This window comes from Leucoraja erinacea, unplaced genomic scaffold (assembly GCF_028641065.1).
Source record: "Leucoraja erinacea ecotype New England unplaced genomic scaffold, Leri_hhj_1 Leri_99S, whole genome shotgun sequence".
Classification (NCBI taxonomy): Eukaryota; Metazoa; Chordata; class Chondrichthyes; order Rajiformes; family Rajidae; genus Leucoraja; species Leucoraja erinaceus.
Window position 1 is genome coordinate 80,652 of NW_026576949.1, and position 21,148 is coordinate 101,799.

The window sequence follows — 21,148 nt, forward strand, 5'->3', positions numbered from 1 at the left end:
ATCTTTTATAATTGACTCCAGCATCTTCCCCACGACCAATGTCAGGCTAACTGGTCTATAATTCTCTGTTTTCTCTCTCCCTCCTTTCTTAAAAAGTGGGATAACTTTAGCTACCCTCCAATCCACAGGAACTGATCCTGAATCTATAGATCATTGGAAAATTATCACCAATGCGTCCACGATTTCTAGAGCCACTTCCTTAACTACCCTGGGATGCAGTCCATCAGGCCCTGGGGATTTATCAGCCTTCAGTCCCATCAGTCTTCCCAATACCATTTCCTGTCGAATATGAATTTCCTTCAGTTTCACCATCACCCTAGATCCTCTGGCCACTAGTACATCTGGGAGATTTTTTGTGTCTTTTGTTTGTGAAGACAGATCCAAATTACCTGTTCAACTCATCTGCCATTTCCTTGTTCCCTATAATAAATTCACTTGTTTCTGTCTTCAAGGGTCCAACTTTGGTCTTGACTAATTTTTTCCTCTTCACATATCTAAAGAAGCTTTTATATTCTTGCCTAGCTTACCTTCGTACTGCATCTTTTCTACCCGTATTGCCTTTTTAGTTGTCTTCTGTTGCTCTTTAAAAGTGTCCCACACCTCTGGCTTCCCACTCATCTTTGCTATGTTATTGTCCTTGACTTCCCTTGTGACATGGCTTCCTGACATCCCTTGTGACATGTCTTCCAATTGTGACTTGACTTCCTGACTCTTGCACACAAATGTCGTGATTGATGAAGAATACCAAATGTTTACCATTCTAACAATTGTTCAGAGAGCTATGGACTTGCACACCAACCTCCCCCCCCCCCCCGACCTGCACATCATTGCAGATCCAGAAGATTAAGGCGTAAAGGATCCAAAGAGACTAGGATTTAAAAATGGCTTGGCCATGAAAGATACGTTGTAGTGGTGGAGCGGTGTTCCAGCGGTGTTCTGCAGGGATCAGTGCTGGGATATTTTAAATGATTTGAATGAACATGGAAGTGGGCTGAAGAGCGAGTTGGCAGATGACAGAAAACTTAGCAGAGTTGTGGATAGAATAGAATAGAATGCCTTTTATTGTCATTCAAACAGACAAGGTTTGATCAAAATTTAATTCCTGCAGTCATGACATTACAAAAAAAACGAAGACACACACTTAACACGATTTACACAAACATCCATCAAAGTGAATCTCCAACATCTCACTGATGGAAGGCAAAAGTCTTATCTCTTCCCTTTGTTCTTCTCCCGCGGTCCGGCAGTCCAACTGCAGCGTAGATGCGACTGGGGCTCACGATGTTAAAGCCCCCGGCGGGCGATGGTAAGTCCCGCGGCCGTTTAAGCCGCGCCAGGCGATGTTAGGCCCCGCTCCGAGCCATTTAAACCCTGCGATTCCAGCTCCGAAGCTCCGAAGTCGGGTTGCCGCCACGCGCCACCACAGCTCTCCCCGCTCCGATGTCGGCCAGCGATGGCGAGTCCGCAGGCTCCACGACTGGAGCCCTCAGGTTGGTTCCGATTGGAGGCCGCCATGATGTTAGGCCCAACGACACCGGAGACCCGACAGAAAATGTCGGGTCCTCGTACAGGGAAGAGATTAAACGGTTCTCCCCCCCACCCCCCCACATATACATAGCTAAAAAATAATAAAAATTAGAACCAAAAACATACATCTAACGGGATAAAAATGAAAAAACAGACAGACTGCAGCCGAGCCGCTGCCGTTAGGCGCCGCCACTCCAGATAGTGTAAAAACTGATGTATAGACTAAACTTGCTCATTATAATATGAATGGCCTGACTATGTGCCTGGTTTTATTGTCATTTTCAGGGGTGATTTGGTGTACTTCGATGGACTGAGTGAAACAATTCTATCAGTGGGACTAGTAAAACCCAGAGCGGGTAAGTAGGTTACTTTTAAAGTTCTGTTTATTAGGCTTGGTTAGATTGATTCCCATCTTTGAACAGAATATGGAAAGGTACAGCACAGGAACAGGCCCTTTGGCCTACAATGCCAAGCCAAACTAATCTCCTCTGCCTGCATTTGATCCATATCCCTTCACTCCCTATCGTGCCCCTCTCCACATGTGCCTATCGAAAAGCCTCTTGAACACCACTATTGTATCTGCTGCCACCCCCAGCCCTGGCTGCGCATACAGGCCACATATCGTTCTGTGTAAAAAAAAGTAAAGCACTTGGCTTGCACATCTCCTTAACACTTTCCTCCCCTTGCCTCAAAACAATGTCACTATTCTTTGCTATTTCCTTCCTGGCGAAAAAGGTTCTGACTGTCTACCCTATGTTTCAGAAAGCAATCCAAATTCAGACTAATCTTTTCAGAGATGCTGCCTGACCAGCTGAGTTACTCCAGCACGTTGTGTTTTTTTAATTTGTAAACCAGCGTATGCAGTTCCTTGTGTCTACAATTTTAAAGCATTGTTTCTGTACCTGCCTCAACTACTTCCTCTGTTAGCTCATTCCACATACCTCCCACCCTCTGTCTGAAAAAGCTACCTCTAGGGACCCCTTTAATTATCTCCCCTCTCGCATTAAACATGAGCCCTCGAGTTTTAAACTCCCTACCCTGGAGTAAAGCCTATCTACCCTGTCTCTGCCCCTCATGAGTTACAAACCTCAGCTTGCAGCTATTAATTCCGGATCTAAACTTAACCCCCTAGTCTGGTTCAGTCAAACACCGATTAGGAGCACTAGAATTCCAACTCTATTTTATTGTGTACAATACCGCGGGACCGATCCTCGTTACCACTTACTCAAGCCCGGCACAGCTCCGCACACATAGAACAGACCCAAGACGATCGGCACATCCCAATGTGCTCCCCACACCTTTATACCCCTCCAAACTAAAGGCGCAAAAGTACTTGGGGGAGGCAACCTCCACAAGGAAGCAAAGAGTAGGAGTAAACGGGTCCTTTTCACAATGGCAGGCAGTGACTAGTGGGGTACCGCAAGGCTCAGTGCTGGGACCCCAGCTATTTACAATATATATTAATGATCTGGATGAGGGAATTGAAGGCAATATCTCCAAGTTTGCTGATGACACTAAGCTGGGGGGCAGTGTTAGCTGTGAGGAGGATGCTAGGAGACTGCAAGGTGACTTGGATAGGCTGGGTGAGTGGGCAAATGTTTGGCAGATGCAGTATAATGAGGATAAATGTGAGGTTATCCATTTTGGTGGCAAAAACAGGAAAGCAGACTATTATCTAAATGGTGGCCGACTAGGAAAAGGGGAGATGCATCGAGACCTGGGTGTCATGGTACACCAGTCATTGAAAGTAGGCATGCAGGTGCAGCAGGCAGTGAAGAAAGCGAATGGTATGTTAGCTTTCATAGCAAAAGGATTTGAGTATAGGAGCAGGGAGGTTCTACTGCAGTTGTACAGGGTCTTGGTGAGACCACACCTGGAGTATTGCGTACAGTTTTGGTCTTCAAATCTGAGGAAGGACATTATTGCCATAGAGGGAATGCAGAGAAGGTTCACCAGACTGATTCCTGGGATGTCAACACTGTCTTATGAAGAAAGACTGGATAGACTTGGTTTATACTCTCTAGAATTTAGGAGATTGAGAGGGGATCTTATAGAAACTTACAAAATTCTTAAGGGGTTGGACAGGCTAGATGCAGGAAGATTGCTCCCGATGTTGGGGAAGTCCAGGACAAAGGGTCACAGCTTAAGGATAAGGGGGAAATCCTTTAAAACCGAGATGAGAAGAACTTTTTTTCACACAGAGAGTGGTGAATCTCTGGAACTCTCTGCCACAGAGGGTAGTCGAGGCCAGTTCATTGGCTATATTTAAGAGGGAGTTAGATGTGGCCCTTGTGGCTAAGGGGATCAGAGGGTATGGAGAGAAGGCAGGTACGGGATACTGAGTTGGATGATCAGCCATGATCATATTGAATGGCGGTGCAGGCTCGAAGAGCCAAATGGCCTACTCCTGCACCTAATTTCTATGTTTCTATTACCGATGCAGGCTGCAAAGTACATAGAATGACGACTCTTTGGCCCATACAATAGCACATAACATAGTTTCAACACATAGCTCTTGAGGGGAGACACTTCCATTAAGTAAAGAAACATTATCGCTCAATAAAGAAACATCTTTGGTGAGGCGGCTCTCCTGGACCTAACACAATTAATGGCGGGAAGGCACTGCGACATAATTGAAACCTAATATTTCCCCAACCAATTCCAAGCATGCTGTTGCAGCAGTGCATAGCTCCTTCTGCAGAATCCCATGCATATTAACAGCTGACAGGGCATCTGGACAGAAACCTCTCTGCAATCCCTTCCCAGGCTTCCCAGACAACCCCTCCCCTTCCCTGGAGCCATCCATGTCACATGGTTCTGCAGCTCTCTGCAAACGATGTCAAGCAGGTTTCACAGATCTTTACACAGACATCTTCCGTCTCCCCAAGTCTTCACTAAGGAAGACACAAACAATCTCCCAGATGTACTGGAGGACAGAGGATCTAAGAGGGTAGAGGAACTGAAAGACATTTTCATTAGGCAAAAAATAGTATTGGGTAGGCTAATGGGACTGAAGGATGATAAATCCCCTGGGCCTGATGGTCTGCATCCCAGGGTCCTCAGGGAGGTGGCTCTAGAAATAGTGGACGCATTGGTGATCATTTTCCAATGTTCAATAGATTCAGGATCAGTTCCTGTGGATTGGAGGATAGCTAATGTTATCCCACTTTTCAAGAAAGGAGCGAGAGAGAAAATGGGGAATTACAGACCAGTTAGCCTGACTTTGGTGGTGGGAAAGATGCTGGAGCAGTAAAAGGATTAGTCCAAGTCAGCATGGATTTATGAAAGGGAAATCATGCTTGACTAATCTTCTGGAATGTTTTGAGGATGTGACAAGTAAAATGAATGAAGGGGTGCCAGTGGATGTAGTGTATCTAAACTTTCAGAAAGCCTTTGATAAGGTCCTGCACGGGAGATTGGTGACTAAAATTAGAGCACATGCTATTGGGGGTAGGGTGTTGATGTGGATAGAATATTGGTTGGCAGACGAAGCAAAGAGTAGGAGTGAACGGGTCCTTTTCAGAACGGCAGGCAGTGGCGAGTGGAGTGCCGCAAGGCTCGGTGTTGGTGCCGCAACTGTTTACCATATATATTAATGATTTGGAAGGGGGAATTAGGAGCAACACTAGCAAGTTTGCGGATGACACAAAGCTGGGTGGCAGTGTGAACTGTGAAGAGGATGTTGGGAGGTTGCAGTGTGACCTGGACAGGTTGAGTGAGTGGGCAGATGCGTGGCAGATGCAGTATAATATAGATAAATGTGAGGTTATACACTTTGGCGGCAAAAACAAGGGGGCAGATTATTATCTCAATGGGGTTAGGTTAGGTAAGGGGGAGGTACAGCGAGACCTGGGTGTCCTTGTACACTGATCACTGAAAGTTGGCGTGCAGGTACAGCAGGCAGTAAAGAAAGCTAATGGAATGTTGGCCTTCATAACAAGAGGATTTCAGTATAGGAGTAAAGAGGTTCTTCTGCAGTTGTATAGGGCTCTGGTGAGACCGCATCTGGAGTATTGTGTACAGTTTTGGTCTCCTAATTTGAGGAAAGACATCCTTGTGATTGAGGCAGTGCAGCGTAGGTTCACGAGTTTGATCCCTGGGATGGTGGGACTGTCATATGAGGAAAGATTGAAAAGACTAGGCTTGTATTCACTGGAGTTTAGAAGGATGAGGGGGATCTTATAGAAACATATACAATTATAAAAGGACTGGACAAGCTAGATGCAGGAAAAATGTTCCCAGTGTTGGGTGAATCCAGAACCGGAGGCCACAGTCTTAGAATAAAGGGGAGGTCATTTAAGACAGGTGAGAAAAAACATTTTCACCCAGAGAGTTGTGAATTTATGGAATTCCCTGCCACAGAGGGCAGTGGAGGCCAAGTCACTGGATGGATTTAAGAGAGAGTTAGATAGAGCTCTTGGGGCTAGTGGAATCAAGGGATATGGGGAGAAGGCAGGCACGGGTTATTGATAGGGGACGATCTACCATGATCACAATGAATGGCGATGCTGGCTTGAAAGGCCCAATGGCCGCCTGCTGCACCTATTTTCTATTTATCTATGTTTCCAAGTACCCAAATTTCTGATATTCACACAGCTATCAGATTCTTTTTGCTCCAGGGAATATCCCGCTGATCCAATCTTTCCTTCTAACTCAAGCCCTCCATCGAAGAAACATTCCTGTGAATATTTCCTGCACCCTCTCCTGCTTAATCACATCCTTACTGTGCCATGGCGACCAGAACTGTACTTCATAATTGCAGTGCGGCCTAACCAATGTTTAAGATGCATTTTGTTTGGGATAAGTGCTTGGCTTTGATTTCCTGTTACCTGAGCTGGACAGTGAGGGTTCATTTCAGCTCCAGGACAAGGGGTCACAGCTTAAGGATAAGGGGGAAATCCTTTAAAAAACGAGATGAGAAGAACTTTTTTCACACAGAGAGTGGTGAATCTCTGGAACTCTCTGCCACAGAAGGTAGTTGAGGCCAGTTCATTGGCTATATTTAAGAGGGAGTTAGATGTGGCCCTTGTGGCTAAGGGGATCAGGGGGTATGGAGAGAAGGCAGGTACGGGATACTGAGTTGGATGATCAGCCATGATCATATTGAATGGCGGTGCAGGCTCGAAGGGCCGAATGGCCTACTCCTGCACCTAATTTCTATGTTTCTATTTGCCTTGGCTCTTCCGATGTAACTGACTAATGTGAATCCAATCTGTGTTTTCAGGAATATTCCAGCCTCACATACGACAGCTACTGGTCCTTGCCACTCCTGTGGACATCGTAATCCTTGGCATCAGCTTAACCAATTCGCAGTCAGGTACAGACCATGAGAATTTACAGCCTCTGTAGCAACCCCGACTTAATATCCCAAACCAACAAGGGAGGTGCCGTGGTAGTCTGGCGCAGTGACCTCTGCCGCGCTGAGGCCAGACGACAACTCTCAGACATCACCTCCAACTTATCCTTGGATCATGATCCCACAGACGAGCCTCTTTCCTGAATATCACACACCATTTCTGATTCCATTACTTCCGGCTCTCTGCCTCCAAAACATTCAACCTTATCGTTCCCCAGCCCCACACGGCCCTATTATATCTTCTCCCCAAAATCCACAAACAGAACTGTCCTGGCAGACCCATTGTTTCTGCTTGTTCACGTTCCACTGAATTAATTTCCAGGCGTGCAATGCCCTATCCCCGAACTCAACCTCCGCTACATTCATGACTGCATTGATGCTACCTCCTGCATCCATGCAGAACTCACTGACTTCGTCAATTTCACGACTAATTTCCATCCTACACTCAAATTCACTTGGACCATCTCAGACACCTCCCTACCGTTTCTAGATTTCACCGTCTCCATTACTGGAGACAGACTATTGACTGTCATCTATTACAAACCCATTGACTCCCCTAGCTATTTAGACTACACTTCTTCCCACCCTGCTTCCTGTAAAGACTATCCCTTACTCCCAATTCCTCCGTCTACGACGCACCTGCACCCAGGATTAGTTTTCCATGCCAGGTGATCGGCGATGTCCTCATTCTTTGGAGAGTAGGGGTTCCCCTCTTCCATTATAGATGATGCTCTCACTAGGGTCTCCTCGATATCCCGCAGCTCTGCTCTTGCTTCCCTATCTCATTTGTAACAATGAGAGTCCCCATTGTCCTCACCTTCCACCCCATCAGCCGTCACATTGAGCACATAATCCTCCGACATTTTCACCATCTCTAACGGGATCCCACCACAAGCCACATCTTCCCATCTCCACCCCTTTCTGCTTTCCGTAGAGACCGGTCCCTCTGCAACTCCCTGGTCAGCTTGTCCCTTCCCACCCAAACCACCAGAAGATTGGGGAACCTGGGACAGTTAATGGAGATATCTTGAAGAGAGTCCGTATTACAGTTGAGGATGTGATGGCTGCTCTCAAGTAATGAAGGTAGATACATGATCAGATATACTTCTGAAGAGGGCAGGGCCATCTATATAGATTTCAGCAAACAATAGATAATGTTCTGCCTGGCAGGCTGCTCTGGATGGTTAGATCGCATGGGATCCAGGGAGAGATAGCTGACTGGATAGAGAATTAGCTTTATGGAAGGAAGCAGAGAGTGATGGTGGAAGGTTGTTTTTCAGACGGGAGGCTTGTGTGTTGTGGCCAGGCCCATTGCTGTGTTGTTTATATCAACAGTTTGGATGAGAATGTACAAGGCATTGTTAATAAACTTACAGATGACACTAAAGTTGCTGATATTGTAGATTGTGAAGATGGTTCTCAAAAATAGCATCAGTATCTTGATCAGCTGGGCAAGTGGGCAGAAGCAAAGATCCTATAGCGGAGCAAGATAGGCTACTCCTGCTAAATGCAATGGACTGACGTGTAGTACGCTATGGAGGGGATCATGGGCATTTTTCCACGCCCATTTTAGTAACCTGAGCCTACTTGACCCGACCCGACTTGCACTGTAATCAATGTTGCGGGGCAACAGTTTGTGTGGGTCAGATTCATAAATCTGTCAGTTCAAACTTCTTGTCAAGAATAAAATTTGATTCTGGTAATTGTCTTTTTTAATGTTTTTTAAATAATTTCTTTTTAAATGGCTCACAAGCAGAGTTGATTTTGTAGTAACCGGAACCGACCCGACTCGCAGGGTGATTGACAGGGGGGGACTTTTTGTGCGTGATTATAGGGTTAGATTCATAATTCTGTTAGTTCATAATTCTGTTGATTCTTGTTAAAGAATAAAATGTTTATAAACACACATACATGAAAATTATATAAATGTATATAACACACACAATTATATTTCTTCTAATCCAATAATGAACTTTATTTCAGACTAGACAAGGGACATTAAATAAGAAACATTGTAAATAAGAAACATTGTAAACCTCCCTGCAACTTCACACACACTAGGCCTTATCCCCCCCCCCGGCACTCTCTCGCCTGCCCCCTTACTACAATGTCCCCCCTCCTATGCCCCTCTCCTCGCCGCCCCGGGCCCCGCACTCTCTCTCCCCGCTGCCCCGGGCCCCGCACTCCTCTCTCCCCCGCGCTGCCCCGCACTCTCTCTCCCCGCTGCCCCGCACTCTCTCTCCCCGCTGCCCCGGGCCCCGCACTCTCTCTCTCCCCGCTGCCCCGCACTCTCTCTCCCCTCTGCCCCGCACTCTCTCTCCCCGCTGCCCCGGGCCCCGCACTCCTTCTCCCCGCTGCGGATCCAATCTTTGGCCGGAAGCAAGAAAGCGGGAGCAAGCTGGCGGACCAAGATGGCGGAGTCAGGTTGCTAAAATGTGTCCTATAATCACCCATGAATCCGCCCATGAGCGTACCTCACGTTTGCGTGAGAGTAACCCATCTTGCTCCGCTATAGGATCTTTGGGCAGAAGAATAGTTCACGAAGTTTAATGCAGATTAGCATGAGGTGTTGCATTTTGGGGAATTAAACCAGGGCAGGACCTTCACAGTGAATACTCATTTGGAGCGTTGTGTTCAGTTTAGTTCACCCTGCAATAGGAAGGATGTCATTAAGCTGTAAAGAGTGCCGAGAAGTTGTATAAGGATTTGCCAGGACTCGAGGGCCTGAGACAATAGACAATAGGTGCAGGAGGAGGCCATTCGGCCCTTCAAGCCAGCACCGCCATTCTATGCGATCATGGCTGATCATCCACAATCAGTACCCCGTTCCTGCCTTCTCCCCATATCCCCTGACTGCTATCTTCAAGAGCCGTATCTAGCATTCTCTTGAAAGTATCCAGAGAACCGGCCTCCACCGCCCTCTGAGGCAGGGAATTCCACAAACTCACAACTTTCTGTGTGAAAAAGAGAGTTAATCTCCGTTCTAAATGGCTTACTCCTTATTCTTAAACTGTGGCCCCTGGTTCTCGACTCCCCCCCAACATCGGGAACATGTTTCCTGCATCTAGCGTGTACAAACCCTTAATAATCTTACATGTTTTAATAAGATTCCTTCTCATCCTTCTAAATTCCAGAGTTTACAAGCCCAGCCGCTCCATTCTCTCAGCTTATGACAGTCCCACCATCCCGGGAATTAACCTTGTAAACCTACGCTGTACTCCCTCAATAGCAAGAATGGCCTTTCTCAAATTAGGGGACCAAAACTGCACACAATACTCCAGGTGTGGTCTCACTAGGGCCCTGTACAACTGAAGAAGGACCTCTTCGCTCCTATACTCAACTCCTCTTGTTATGAAGGCCAACATGCCATTAGCTTTCTTCACTGCCTGCTGTACCTGCATGCTTACTTTCATTGACAGATGAACAAGGACCCCCAGATCCCGTTGTACTTCCCCTTTCCCCACTTTGACACCATTTAGATAATAATCTGCCTTCCTGTTTTTGCTACCAAAGTGGATAACCTCACATTTATCCACATTAAACTGCATCAGCCATGCATCTGCCTACTCACCCAACCTATCCAAGTCGCCCTGTATTCTCATAGCATCCTCTTCACAGTTCACACTGCCACCCAGGTTTGTGTCATCTGCAAATTTACTAATGTTACTTGTAATCCCTTCAGCTAAATCATTAACATATATTGTAAATAGCTGCCGTCCCATCACCGAGCCTTGCGGTACCCCACTGCCTGCCATTCTGAAAAGGACCCGTTAATCCCTACTCTTTGTTTCCTGTCACCCAACCAATTTTCTTTCCATGTCAGCACCCTATCCCCAATACTATGTGCCCTAATTCCAGCCGTAAAGTCAATTTTTGATTCATTTTTGCCAACTCTGCCATATATGTGTGGCTGGTTTCACAGTTTCTCTATTAATTATTTTGCAATGTTTGAGGAGTGGGAATGCTGAATGATAGTCTGTGTGGAGGGATGCAGCTCCTACCGGATCCTCTGTTCTCCATCCCTACGGACAACACCTATCTACTGGCAGTCGCTGCCTCTGACAATGGCCGCATCTTCCTTGCGGGCAAGGACGGATGTTTGTACGAGGTTGCCTATCAGGTCAGTTTAATCACCTTCCCCTCTTGTTTTTGCTGCACAATGTTACATCACTAACGTGGTCGTGCTGATTTCTAATTGGCTTTTCCTGACTTTCCAGGCAGAAGCAGGTTGGTTCAGCCAGCGATGCAGGAAAATAAATCATTCCAAGAGTTCCTTGTCATTCCTCATCCCATCGTTGCTGCAGTTCACCTTTTCTGAAGACGGTGAGTAAAATAAAAGCTTTGAGCGCGCTCTGGATAAGCGTCTGAAGCATTTTAGTGTTCAAAGTGACAGAGAAGGAATTTGAGAAGGAGAACGTTAAATCGGAAGTGGCAGTGATGCAGTTGAACAAAGGGAACTATGAAGGCATGAGAGAGGAGTTGACCAAGGTAGACTGGAAAGGGATCCTAGCAGGAATGATGGTGGAACAGCGATGGCAGGAATTTCTGGGCATAATCCGGAAGACGCAGGATCATTTCATTCCAAAAAGGAAGAAAGATTCTAAGGGGAGTAGGAGGCAACCGTGGCTGACAAGAGAAGTTAGGGATAGAATAAAACTAAAAGAAAAGAAAAACACAGCAAAGAGTAGCCAGAGGATTGGGAAACTTTCATAGGACAACAGAAGGAAACAAAACGGGCAATACGGGCTGAAAAGATGAAGTACGGGGGGAAGCTGGCCAGGAATATAAAGGAGGAGAGTAAAAGCTTCTTTAGATATGTTTAAAAAAAACGTTTTTTTTAAAGTTATTTTTATTAGAAGCAATTGTACATTCGGCATCTAAAATTATACAATTAATGTACAGCTTCAATTTTAACCTTTTAACTTGAAAATAATGGAAAAGAAAAGAGAAAGAACTAGAAAGAGAAAAAGTGAAAGGTGAAAAAATAGGACCCCTAGACTACCAAAGTAGTGTGGCCAAAGAGTGGATAAAGATGTAAGAGGAGAAGGAAAACAAATAAAGTGGAGATATACCTGCCTCTTGTCCCCTCCCCGCCCACCTCACCCAATTTAAAATTGGATTTAAATCCAAAGTTGTGTTGCGCCATACTGTCCTTGTAAGAATTTGGTGAAGGATGTCCATGTCTTAAAAAAATTGATCTGGTTTTTCTGCCAAGACATGCCTAATATTTTCCAAATGTAGTGTCTCGGACATGTTTGTAATCCACATCTTAACAGCAGGGACTGATGTGTGTTTCCAAAATTTAAGTATTAGTTTTTTCACCGTTATCAGGCCATAATTAAGGAAACGTCATTGAAATGATGTTAGCTCAGAACAGGCTTCTGACGTACCTAGAGTGATCAATTCTGTGTCGGGGTCCAATTTTATTAGAAAAGATTTCAAAAATTCCCCTCCAGAAATTATGTAACTTTATACAAGAGGCAAAAGAATGAGTTCTAGTTGCTTCCTGAAGGAGACATTGATCACAAATAGGAGAAACATTTGGGAAGATCTTATTCAGTTTAGACTTTGAATAATAAAGTCTGTGCAGCATTTTAAATTGTATTAGCGAGTGCCTAACATTAAGAGAACAGTTGTGTATATATAGAAGACTTTCCTCCCATCTATCTTTTAAAATTGTTAGGCCGAGTTCATCTTCCCTAGCTCGTCTAATTACTTCCGACAGTGGGGTTTGTAGATTTCAAAGGGTATTATAAAGGTATGATATTAACTTGTTTGAATCCGAGTGTCTATTCATGCATTCGTCTAGTATTTCTGGAACCATATATTGATAGTCTTGGGTATATGATTTCAGATAGTCTGGTATTTGAAGATATCTGAAGTATTTGCTACTTTTCAGATGATATTTCGACTGTAATTCTTGAAATGAGAGAAGAGTTCCCATCTCATAAAGATCTCCCAGTTTTTTAATTCCTAATCTTTCCCATTGTATAAACACCTTGTTTAAAATAGACGGCTTAATCGAGGGAATATTGGCGATTGTTGAGAGAAGAGATAAATGTCTCAGTTTAAGGGTTGTCTACTTGTTTCCAGCTTCGTAGTGTACTATGGATAATCAGATTTTTCTCATATACTGTTTTCTTCAGATTTATTGGAGAGAGAAGAATCGCGCCTATATTAAAAGGCGAACAATCTTCTCTCTCCATTATTAGCCAGTTTACCTGTGGGCATGTGTTGTCCATCCAATAGATTACGTTTTTAATATTCGTTGCCCAGTAATAGTACAAAAAATTAGGGAGAACTAATCCGCCAGTTTCTTTGGGTTTACATAGATGTCGTTTATGGATTCTGTGTGTTTTATAATCCCAAATAAAGTTTGTGATCAGAGATTCGAGTTTTTTTTTATTTTTAGGGAGATAAATCGGTTTTGATTGAAATAGGTACAGGATTTGTGGAAGGAAGATCATCTTTATGGCATTTATTCTGCCTATGAGGGAAATCGGAAGCGTTTTCCAAAATTGAATAAGGGCATTTAATTTGGAATAATGGTGGAAAGTTTGCTTGAAATAGAGAAGTATATTTTCTAGTTACGTAGACTCCAAGATATCTAAATTTTTCAGTAGCAATTCTAAAAGGAAATTTTAGAAGATGAGTCAGATCTTGAGACTTTATTGACATAATTTCACTTTTGTTCCAGTTTATTCTATATTCTGAAAAGGAACCAAATTCCTCTATAAGATTTAGTATGTTTGGAATGCTAACTTGGGAATTGGTGATATATAGTAGTACATCATCTGCATACAATGATATTTTATTGTTAGAATGTTTAGTATTATACCCATAAATATTCGGATGTACTCTTATACTTTCTGCTAAAAGTTCAATCGCAGGGGCAAATAACAGCGGTGATAATGCACACCCCTGTCTATTGCCCCTGGATAACTGAAATTTAGGTGAGAGTATTTGATTAGTCAGTATTCTGGCAGTTGGCTTGTCATATAGCAACTTTATCCATGAAATAAAGTTTTCTCCTAATTGAAATTTTTGTAATACTGTAAAAAGATTTTTCCATTCAACTTGGTCAAATGCTTTTTCTGCATCTAATGAAATAATTTATGTCTTCTTTTATCATTCTATGTGAATACATTATATTAAACAGACGTCTCAAGTTGTTGAACGAGTGTCTCTTGGGTATAAACCCAGTATTCATTTATTAACGTATTTACTTAATCTTCTTGCCAGGGTTTTAGCTAATATTTTCTGATCTGTATTTAACAGGGCAATTGGTCTATATGATCCCGGCTCTTCGAGATCTTTATCTTTTTTGGGTGTCAGTGTAATAGTTGATTCGGCTAAAGTTTGTGGTAGCGTCTGTTCTTTAAATGCGTGTATATAAAGGGCTTGTAAATGCGGGGAAATTAAATCATTAATGTTTTAATAAAATTCATTACTAAACCGTTCTTGTAAGCTGTGAGGAAGACCTGTTTGTAAGCTGTGAGGGTCTTGCACAGCGATATAGATTATTTTATAGCATATGACAGGTCGAATTACATTTGGGAAAATGTGAGGTCACCCACTTAAAATTATACAGATCGGAAACAGGCCCTTCGACCAAACATACCAACCAATTGACTAACCCACTTTCCTGACCCATATCCCTCCAAACATTTCTGATCAACGTACGTGTCTTTGAAATAGAAACATAGGAAATAGGCGCAGGAGTAGGCCATTCGGCCCTTCGAGCCTTTAAACCGCCATTCAATATGATCATGGCTGATCATCCAACTCAGTATCCCGTACCTGCCTTCTCTCCATACCCCCTGATCCATTTAGCCACAAGGGCCACATCTAACTCCCTCTCAAATATAGCCAATGAACTGGCCTCAACTACCTTCTGTGGCAGAGAATTCCAGAGATTCACCACTCACTGTGTGAAAAATGTTTTCCTCATCTCGGTCCAAAAAGATTTCCCCCTTATCCTTAAACTGTGACCCCTTGTTCTAGACTTCCCCAACATTGGGAACAATCTTCCTGCATCTAGCCTGTCCAACCCCTTAAGAATTTTGTAAGTTTCTATAAGATCCCCCCTCAATCTTCTAAATTCTAGCGAGTACAAACCGAGTCTATCCAGTCTTTCTTCATATGAAAGTCCTGACATCCCAGGAATCAGTCTGGTGAACCTTCTCTGTACTCCCTCTATGGCAAGAATGTCTTTCCTCAGATTAGGAGACCAAAACTGTACGCAATACTCCAGGTGTGGTCTCACCAAGACCCTGTACAACTGCAGTAGAACCTCCCTGCTCCTATACTCAAATCCTTTTGCTATGAAAGCTAACATACCATTCTCTTTCTTCACTGCCTGCTGCACCTGCATGCCTACTTTCAATGACTGGTGTACCATGACAACCAGGCCCCCTTGTATCTCCCCCTTTCCTAATCGGCCACCATTCAGATAAAAGTCTACTTTCCTGTTTTTGCCAAAATGTGGATAACCTCAAATTTATCCACATTATACTGCATCTGCCATGCATTTGCCCACTCACCCAGCCTATCCAAGTCACCTTGCAGCCTCCTAGCATCCTCCACACAGCTAACACTGCCCCCCAGCTTCGTGTCATCCGCAAACTTGGAGATGTTGCATTCAATTCCCTCATCCAAATCATTAATATATATCGTAAATAGCTGGGGTCCCAGCACTGAGCCTTGTGGTACCCCATTAGTCACTGCCTGCCATTGTGAAAAGGACCCGTTTACTTCTACTCCTTGGTTCCTGTCTGCCAGCCAGTTCTCTATCCACATCAATACTGAACCCCCAATACCGTGTGCTTTAAGTTTGTATACTAATCTCTTATGTGGGACCTTGTCGAAATTCTTCTTAAAGTCCAGATATAACACATCCACTGGTTCTCCCTTATCCACTCTACTAGTTACATCCTCGAAAAATTCTTTAAGTTTCGTCAGACATGATTTACCTTTCATAAATCCATGCTGACTTTGTTCAATGATTTTACCACTTTCCAAATGTGCTGCTATCCCATCTTTAATTGATTCTAGCAGTTTCCCCACTACCGATGTTAGACTAACTAGTCTGTAATTCTCCGTTTTCTCTCTCCCTCCCTTTTTAAAAAGTGGAGTTACATTAGCTAACCTCCAATCCTCAGGAACTACTACAGAATCTAAAGCGTTTTGAAAAATTATCACTAATGCATCTACTATTTCTGGGGCTACTTCCTTAAGTACTCTGGGATGCAGCCTATCTGGCCCTGGGGATTTATCGGCCTTTAATCCATTCAATTTACCTAACACCACCTCCCGGCTAACCTGGATGTCACTCAGTTCCTCCATCTCATTTGACCCCCGGTCCCCTGCTATTTCCTGCAGATTATTTATGTCTTCCTTAATGAAGACAGAACCAAAGAAGTTATTCAATTGGTCTGCCACGTCCATGTTCCCCATGATCAGTTCACCTGTTTCTGACTGCAAGGGACCTACATTTGTTTTAACTAATCTTTTTCTCTTCACATATCCATAAAAGCTTTTGCAGTTAGTTTTTATGTTCCCTGCCAGTTTTCTTTCATAAACTATTTTCCCTTTCCTAATTAAGCCCTTTGTCCTCCTCTGCTGGACTCTGGTAGGCTGCTTTTTCTGGCTAATTTGTACACTTCATCTTTTGTTTTGATACTATCCCTGATTTCCTTTGTTATCCACGGATGCACTACCTTCCCTGATTTATTTTTTTACCAAACTGGGATGAACAATTGTTGTAGTTCATCCATGCAGTCTTTAAATGCCTTCCATTGCATATCCACCGTCAACCCATTAAGAATCAATTGCCAGTCTATCTTGGCCAATTCACGTCTCATACCCTCAAAGTTACCTTTCTTTAAGTTCAGGACCCTTGTTTCTGAATTAACAATGTCACTCTCTATCCTAATGAACAACTCAACCATATTATGGTCACTCTTGCCCAAGGGGCCACGCACAACAAGACTGCTAACTAACCCTTCCTCATTACTCAATACCCAGTCTAGAATAGCCTGCTCTCTCGTTGGTTCCTCTACATGTTGGTTTAGAAAACTATCCCGCATACATTCCAAGAAATCCTCTTCCTCAGCACCCTTGAAAATTTGATTCACCCAATCTATATGTAGATTGAAGTCACCCATTATAACTGTTTTACCTTTGTTGCACGCATTTCTAATTTCCTGTTTGATGCCATCCCCATCTCCACTACTACTGTTAGGTGGCCTGTACACAACTCCCACTAACGGTTTCTGCCCCTTAGTGCTTCGCAGCTCTACCAATATCGATTCCACATCTTCCAAGCTAATGTCCTTCCTTTCTATTACGTTAATCTGCTCTCTAACCTGCAATGCTACCCCACCTCCTTTCCCTTTCTGTCAATCCCTCCTGAATATTGAATATCCCTGGATGTTCAGCTCCCAGCCTTGGTCACCCTGGAGCCATGTCTCCGTGATCCCAGCTATATCATAATCATTAATAGCTATCTGCACATTCAACTCATCCACCTTATTACGAATGCTCCTTGCATTGAGACACAAAGCCTTCAGGCTTGTTTTTACAACGCTCTTACCTCTTATACAATTATGTTGAAAAGTGGCCCTTTTTGATTTTTGCCCTGGATTTTTTTTACTTGCCTGCCACTTTTACTTGTCACCTTGCTATCTATTGCTCCTACCCTCATTTTACACCCCTCTGTCTCTACGCTCACACATTAAAAAAACCCTTTCCCTTTAACTCCATCCTCCACTATCCCATTCGACACCCCACCCCCCTTATTCAGTTTAAAACCACCCGTGTAGCAGTGGCAAACCTGCCTGCCAGAATGCTGGTCCCCCACCTGGTAAGATGCAATCTGTCGCTTTTGTACAGTTCCCCCTTACTCCAAAACAGATCCCAGTGATCTAAGAATCTAAATCCCTGCCCCGTGCACCAGTTCCTCAGCCACACGTTCAGGTCCCGTATCTCCCTGTTCCTGCTCTCGCCAGCAGGAGGAACTGGAAGCAAACCGGGGATAACAACCCTGGAGGTCCTGCTTTTCAGCATTTTTCCGAGCTCTCTAAAGTCACGCTGCAGAATATTCATCCCCTTCTTTCTGACATCATTTGTGCCGACATACACTACCACTTCCGGCTGTTCACCTTCGCTCTTGAGGATTTTCTGCACTGTCCGTGACATCCTGGATCCTGGCACCAGGAAGGCAGCACACCATCCTTGAATCCCGTCTGTTGCCGCAGAAACCCCTGTTCGTACCTCTCACAATGGAGTCTCCCACTACAATGGAGTTGCCTGACTTTGGCCTTTTTGGTTTTGGCTCAACAGCCCTATTCGCATCGCAAGCCAGTCCGCCGCTCAGTGTAAAAACGTCTTCTGTCCCAACAGCTTCTAAGTGGGTGAACCTGTTCACAAGAGGTGAAACACCCGGGGACGTTTGCATTCCATGCTTCCCTCCCTTTCTCACTGTCCCCCACCTTCTCTTTTCCTGTACCTTAGGTGTAACAATCTTGCTGTAGGACTTGTCGAGGAACGACTCCGTTTCTCGGACGAACCTGAGGTCATCCACTTGCTTCTCCAGTTCCCCAACACGGCCCTTCAGGAGCTGTACCTGGATGCACTTCTCACATTTGTAGCAGCCAGAGGCACCAGCAGTGTCCTTGACCTCCCACTTACTGCAAGCAATGTTGCTATTGTACCTGTCTCAAACCCCCCCCCCACCATGCTTTGAGATGTGAGGGACAATCCCCCCCCCTGTGTTTTGTAATCCGGACTTTATCAGACGCTTTCTAAGGGCGAATCGGCCCTTCGCGGGGCTTTTCAGCGCCCGGCGCGGCTTAAAATCAAACTGCTGCATCAAGGCTCCCGATGTTGAAGCACCCGCCGGCCGATAAAAGGCCCCATGTTTCGGGCCGATTCAAGCCCCGCGATTCGGGGCAGACAAAGCTGCTGTTGCTGGAGTACGCAGTTGGTCACCAACCAGGTCAGCTCCCGGTGTTACCGTCCACAGAGCCCACGGCCGAAGCCTCGCGTGCGTGCACAGCCGCAAAGAAATTGTGTCTTCCCCCCCCCCCCCTTTGTTTTGATAGCGATTTTCATGCCTGTATACGTATCATCCTCTTTGGGGAAAAAGTTGCCTTGGGCCCCTTAACAATTTTTCTCCTTTCATCCTTTCATCTAAAACATAGGCCCTCTAGTTTTAGACTACCCTACCCCAGGGAAAAGGATTTTCACCTAATGTATGCCCCAAAATGTTATATACCTCCAAAGTCACCCGTTAGCCTCCTATGTTCCAGAGAAGAGTGGAGAGATAAGTTTTTTTTTTTTTGGCCTTCCATCACAGCTATGCTGCTGTGTTTTTATGTAGTTTTTGTTATTTTATGTTGGGGTGTGTGTGTGGGGGGATGGGGGTGGGGTGGGAGGGGGGGGGGGAAACTTTTGAATCTCTCCCTGCACTGGAGACCCGACCTTTTCTCGTCGGGTCTCAGTCGTCGTTGAGGCCGCAACGAGGAGCGGCCTCCAACGGGAAGAAGCCGGGGACTCTGGTGCCGACTCACCGTTGCCGTCGCGGAGCTGGCCGAGACCGGAGCGAGTGGAGCGGTGGAAGAGCGCTGCTGCTGCTGCTGCTGCTGCTGCTGCGCTGCTGCTGCTGCTGCCGATGCCGCTGCTGCTGCTGAGTCAGAGGCTGCTACTGCGGGTCTGCGGACGGCGGCACCGGGAGCCCGCGGCTCCCTGGAGGGAGGCCGCTTTTCGGGGCTCCTGCAACGGCGACTTCCCCCGCCCGTGTTGCGGGGTTGAAGAGCTCCTGGAGCGGGGCCTACATCACTGCCCCGCGCGGCTGGAATGGCCGCGGGACTTTGCGAGCGCACACCGGGGGCTCCAACACCAAGACCCGGTGTGCGACCTCGCACCACCCGGCGTGGCTTCAATGGCCGCGGGACAATCGCCATCGCCAGCCGGGGGCTTTGACTTTGACTCTGACATCGGGGGGGGGGGGAGAGTGCAGTGGAGAGATTGGGTTTTTTTTTTTTTTTTGGCCTTCCATCACAGTTATGTGATGGATGTTTATGTAAAATGTAATTATGTTGTGTCTGGGGTCTATTTGTGTGTAATGTATGGCTGCAGAAACGGCATTTCGTTTGGACCTCCAGGGGTCCAAATGACAATTAAATTGACTCTTGACTCTTGACTCTTGACTCTTGAGAACAATGACACAACCTATTCAACCTCGTTTTATAACTCAGTCCCACTGGACCAGACCAGACCGACAACCACTATTTTACTCCTCCTTCCAAGAAATGTTGAATTCAATTGGCTAGCTCATCTTGGATTCCATGTAATCTAATCTTCCAGACTAGTCTACTGTGTGGGGCCTTGTCAAAAACCGTGCCTATGTTCACTGCCCTGACCAATCCTGTTGATAACCTCTTCAAAAATCTCTGTCAGAGTAATGAGACATTATTTCTCACACACAGTCATGCTGTTGGACATATTTGCAGCCAGATTTTGTCAAACATTTATTTTCACATTTTTACCTCTCCAGATCCCTTGGTACAGATTGCCATTGATAACTCCAGAAACATCTTATACACTCGGTCTGAGAAGGGGGTCCTGCAGGTAAGCTGCTCCTTTATGCTTGGTGTTAGCAAGAGAGGATGACTTCTATTCATTGCTCTAGGTTTAATTCTAATGACTATTAGGGTGAGGGTAAGGTGGACTCGCATTGCCAATGGGGTGGGATGGTATCTTTGCTGCACTGAGGTAGAATCTGTCATGCAGAAGAGTTTGTGTTCCAGTGTGACGTTTGACTGATCTGTCTTGATTTTGATCGCTGCTGACTTTCTGTTTGGTTTCAGGTGTATGATCTGGGTACAGATGGCCAAGGGATGAGCAGGGTGGCTTCCTTATCCCAGAATTCATTAGTGTCAGCAGCAGGTAACATAGCCAGGTGAGTGTGTAATTTGTCTTAATCAATTTATGTTTTGTGTTTGGAGATGTGATTGTCCTGGGTATTGGCGTTTCACAATACCTTTTCATTTTTGGGTTTCTTCCCACACTCCAAAGATGTGCAGGTTTGTAGGCTAATTGGCCTAGTATAAATTGTATTGTATTGTATTTTAATGACCCCACAGCCAGGCTGGTGGAATTTATTATCAGTACTGCTCGGTACAGGTTCCAACATTTCATCAAACATTAAACATATAGCATAGATATACATACAAACAGACGCATTACATAATACATAAGGGC

At 45.0% G+C, this 21,148-nt stretch overlaps 1 protein-coding gene across 1 annotated transcript in view; it reads left to right on the forward strand.

The window, feature by feature from the left end:
- The window catches only part of nup155 (nucleoporin 155), a 124,126-nt gene that overhangs the window by 8,386 nt on the left and 94,592 nt on the right, over positions 1-21,148 (forward strand). The window contains exons 4-9 of the mRNA XM_055632013.1: positions 1,813-1,883; positions 6,752-6,844; positions 10,837-11,003; positions 11,101-11,206; positions 20,442-20,515; positions 20,755-20,846. Coding sequence (XP_055487988.1) covers positions 1,813-1,883; positions 6,752-6,844; positions 10,837-11,003; positions 11,101-11,206; positions 20,442-20,515; positions 20,755-20,846 — 603 coding nt within the window. The remainder of the gene's footprint in view (positions 1-1,812; positions 1,884-6,751; positions 6,845-10,836; positions 11,004-11,100; positions 11,207-20,441; positions 20,516-20,754; positions 20,847-21,148) is intronic.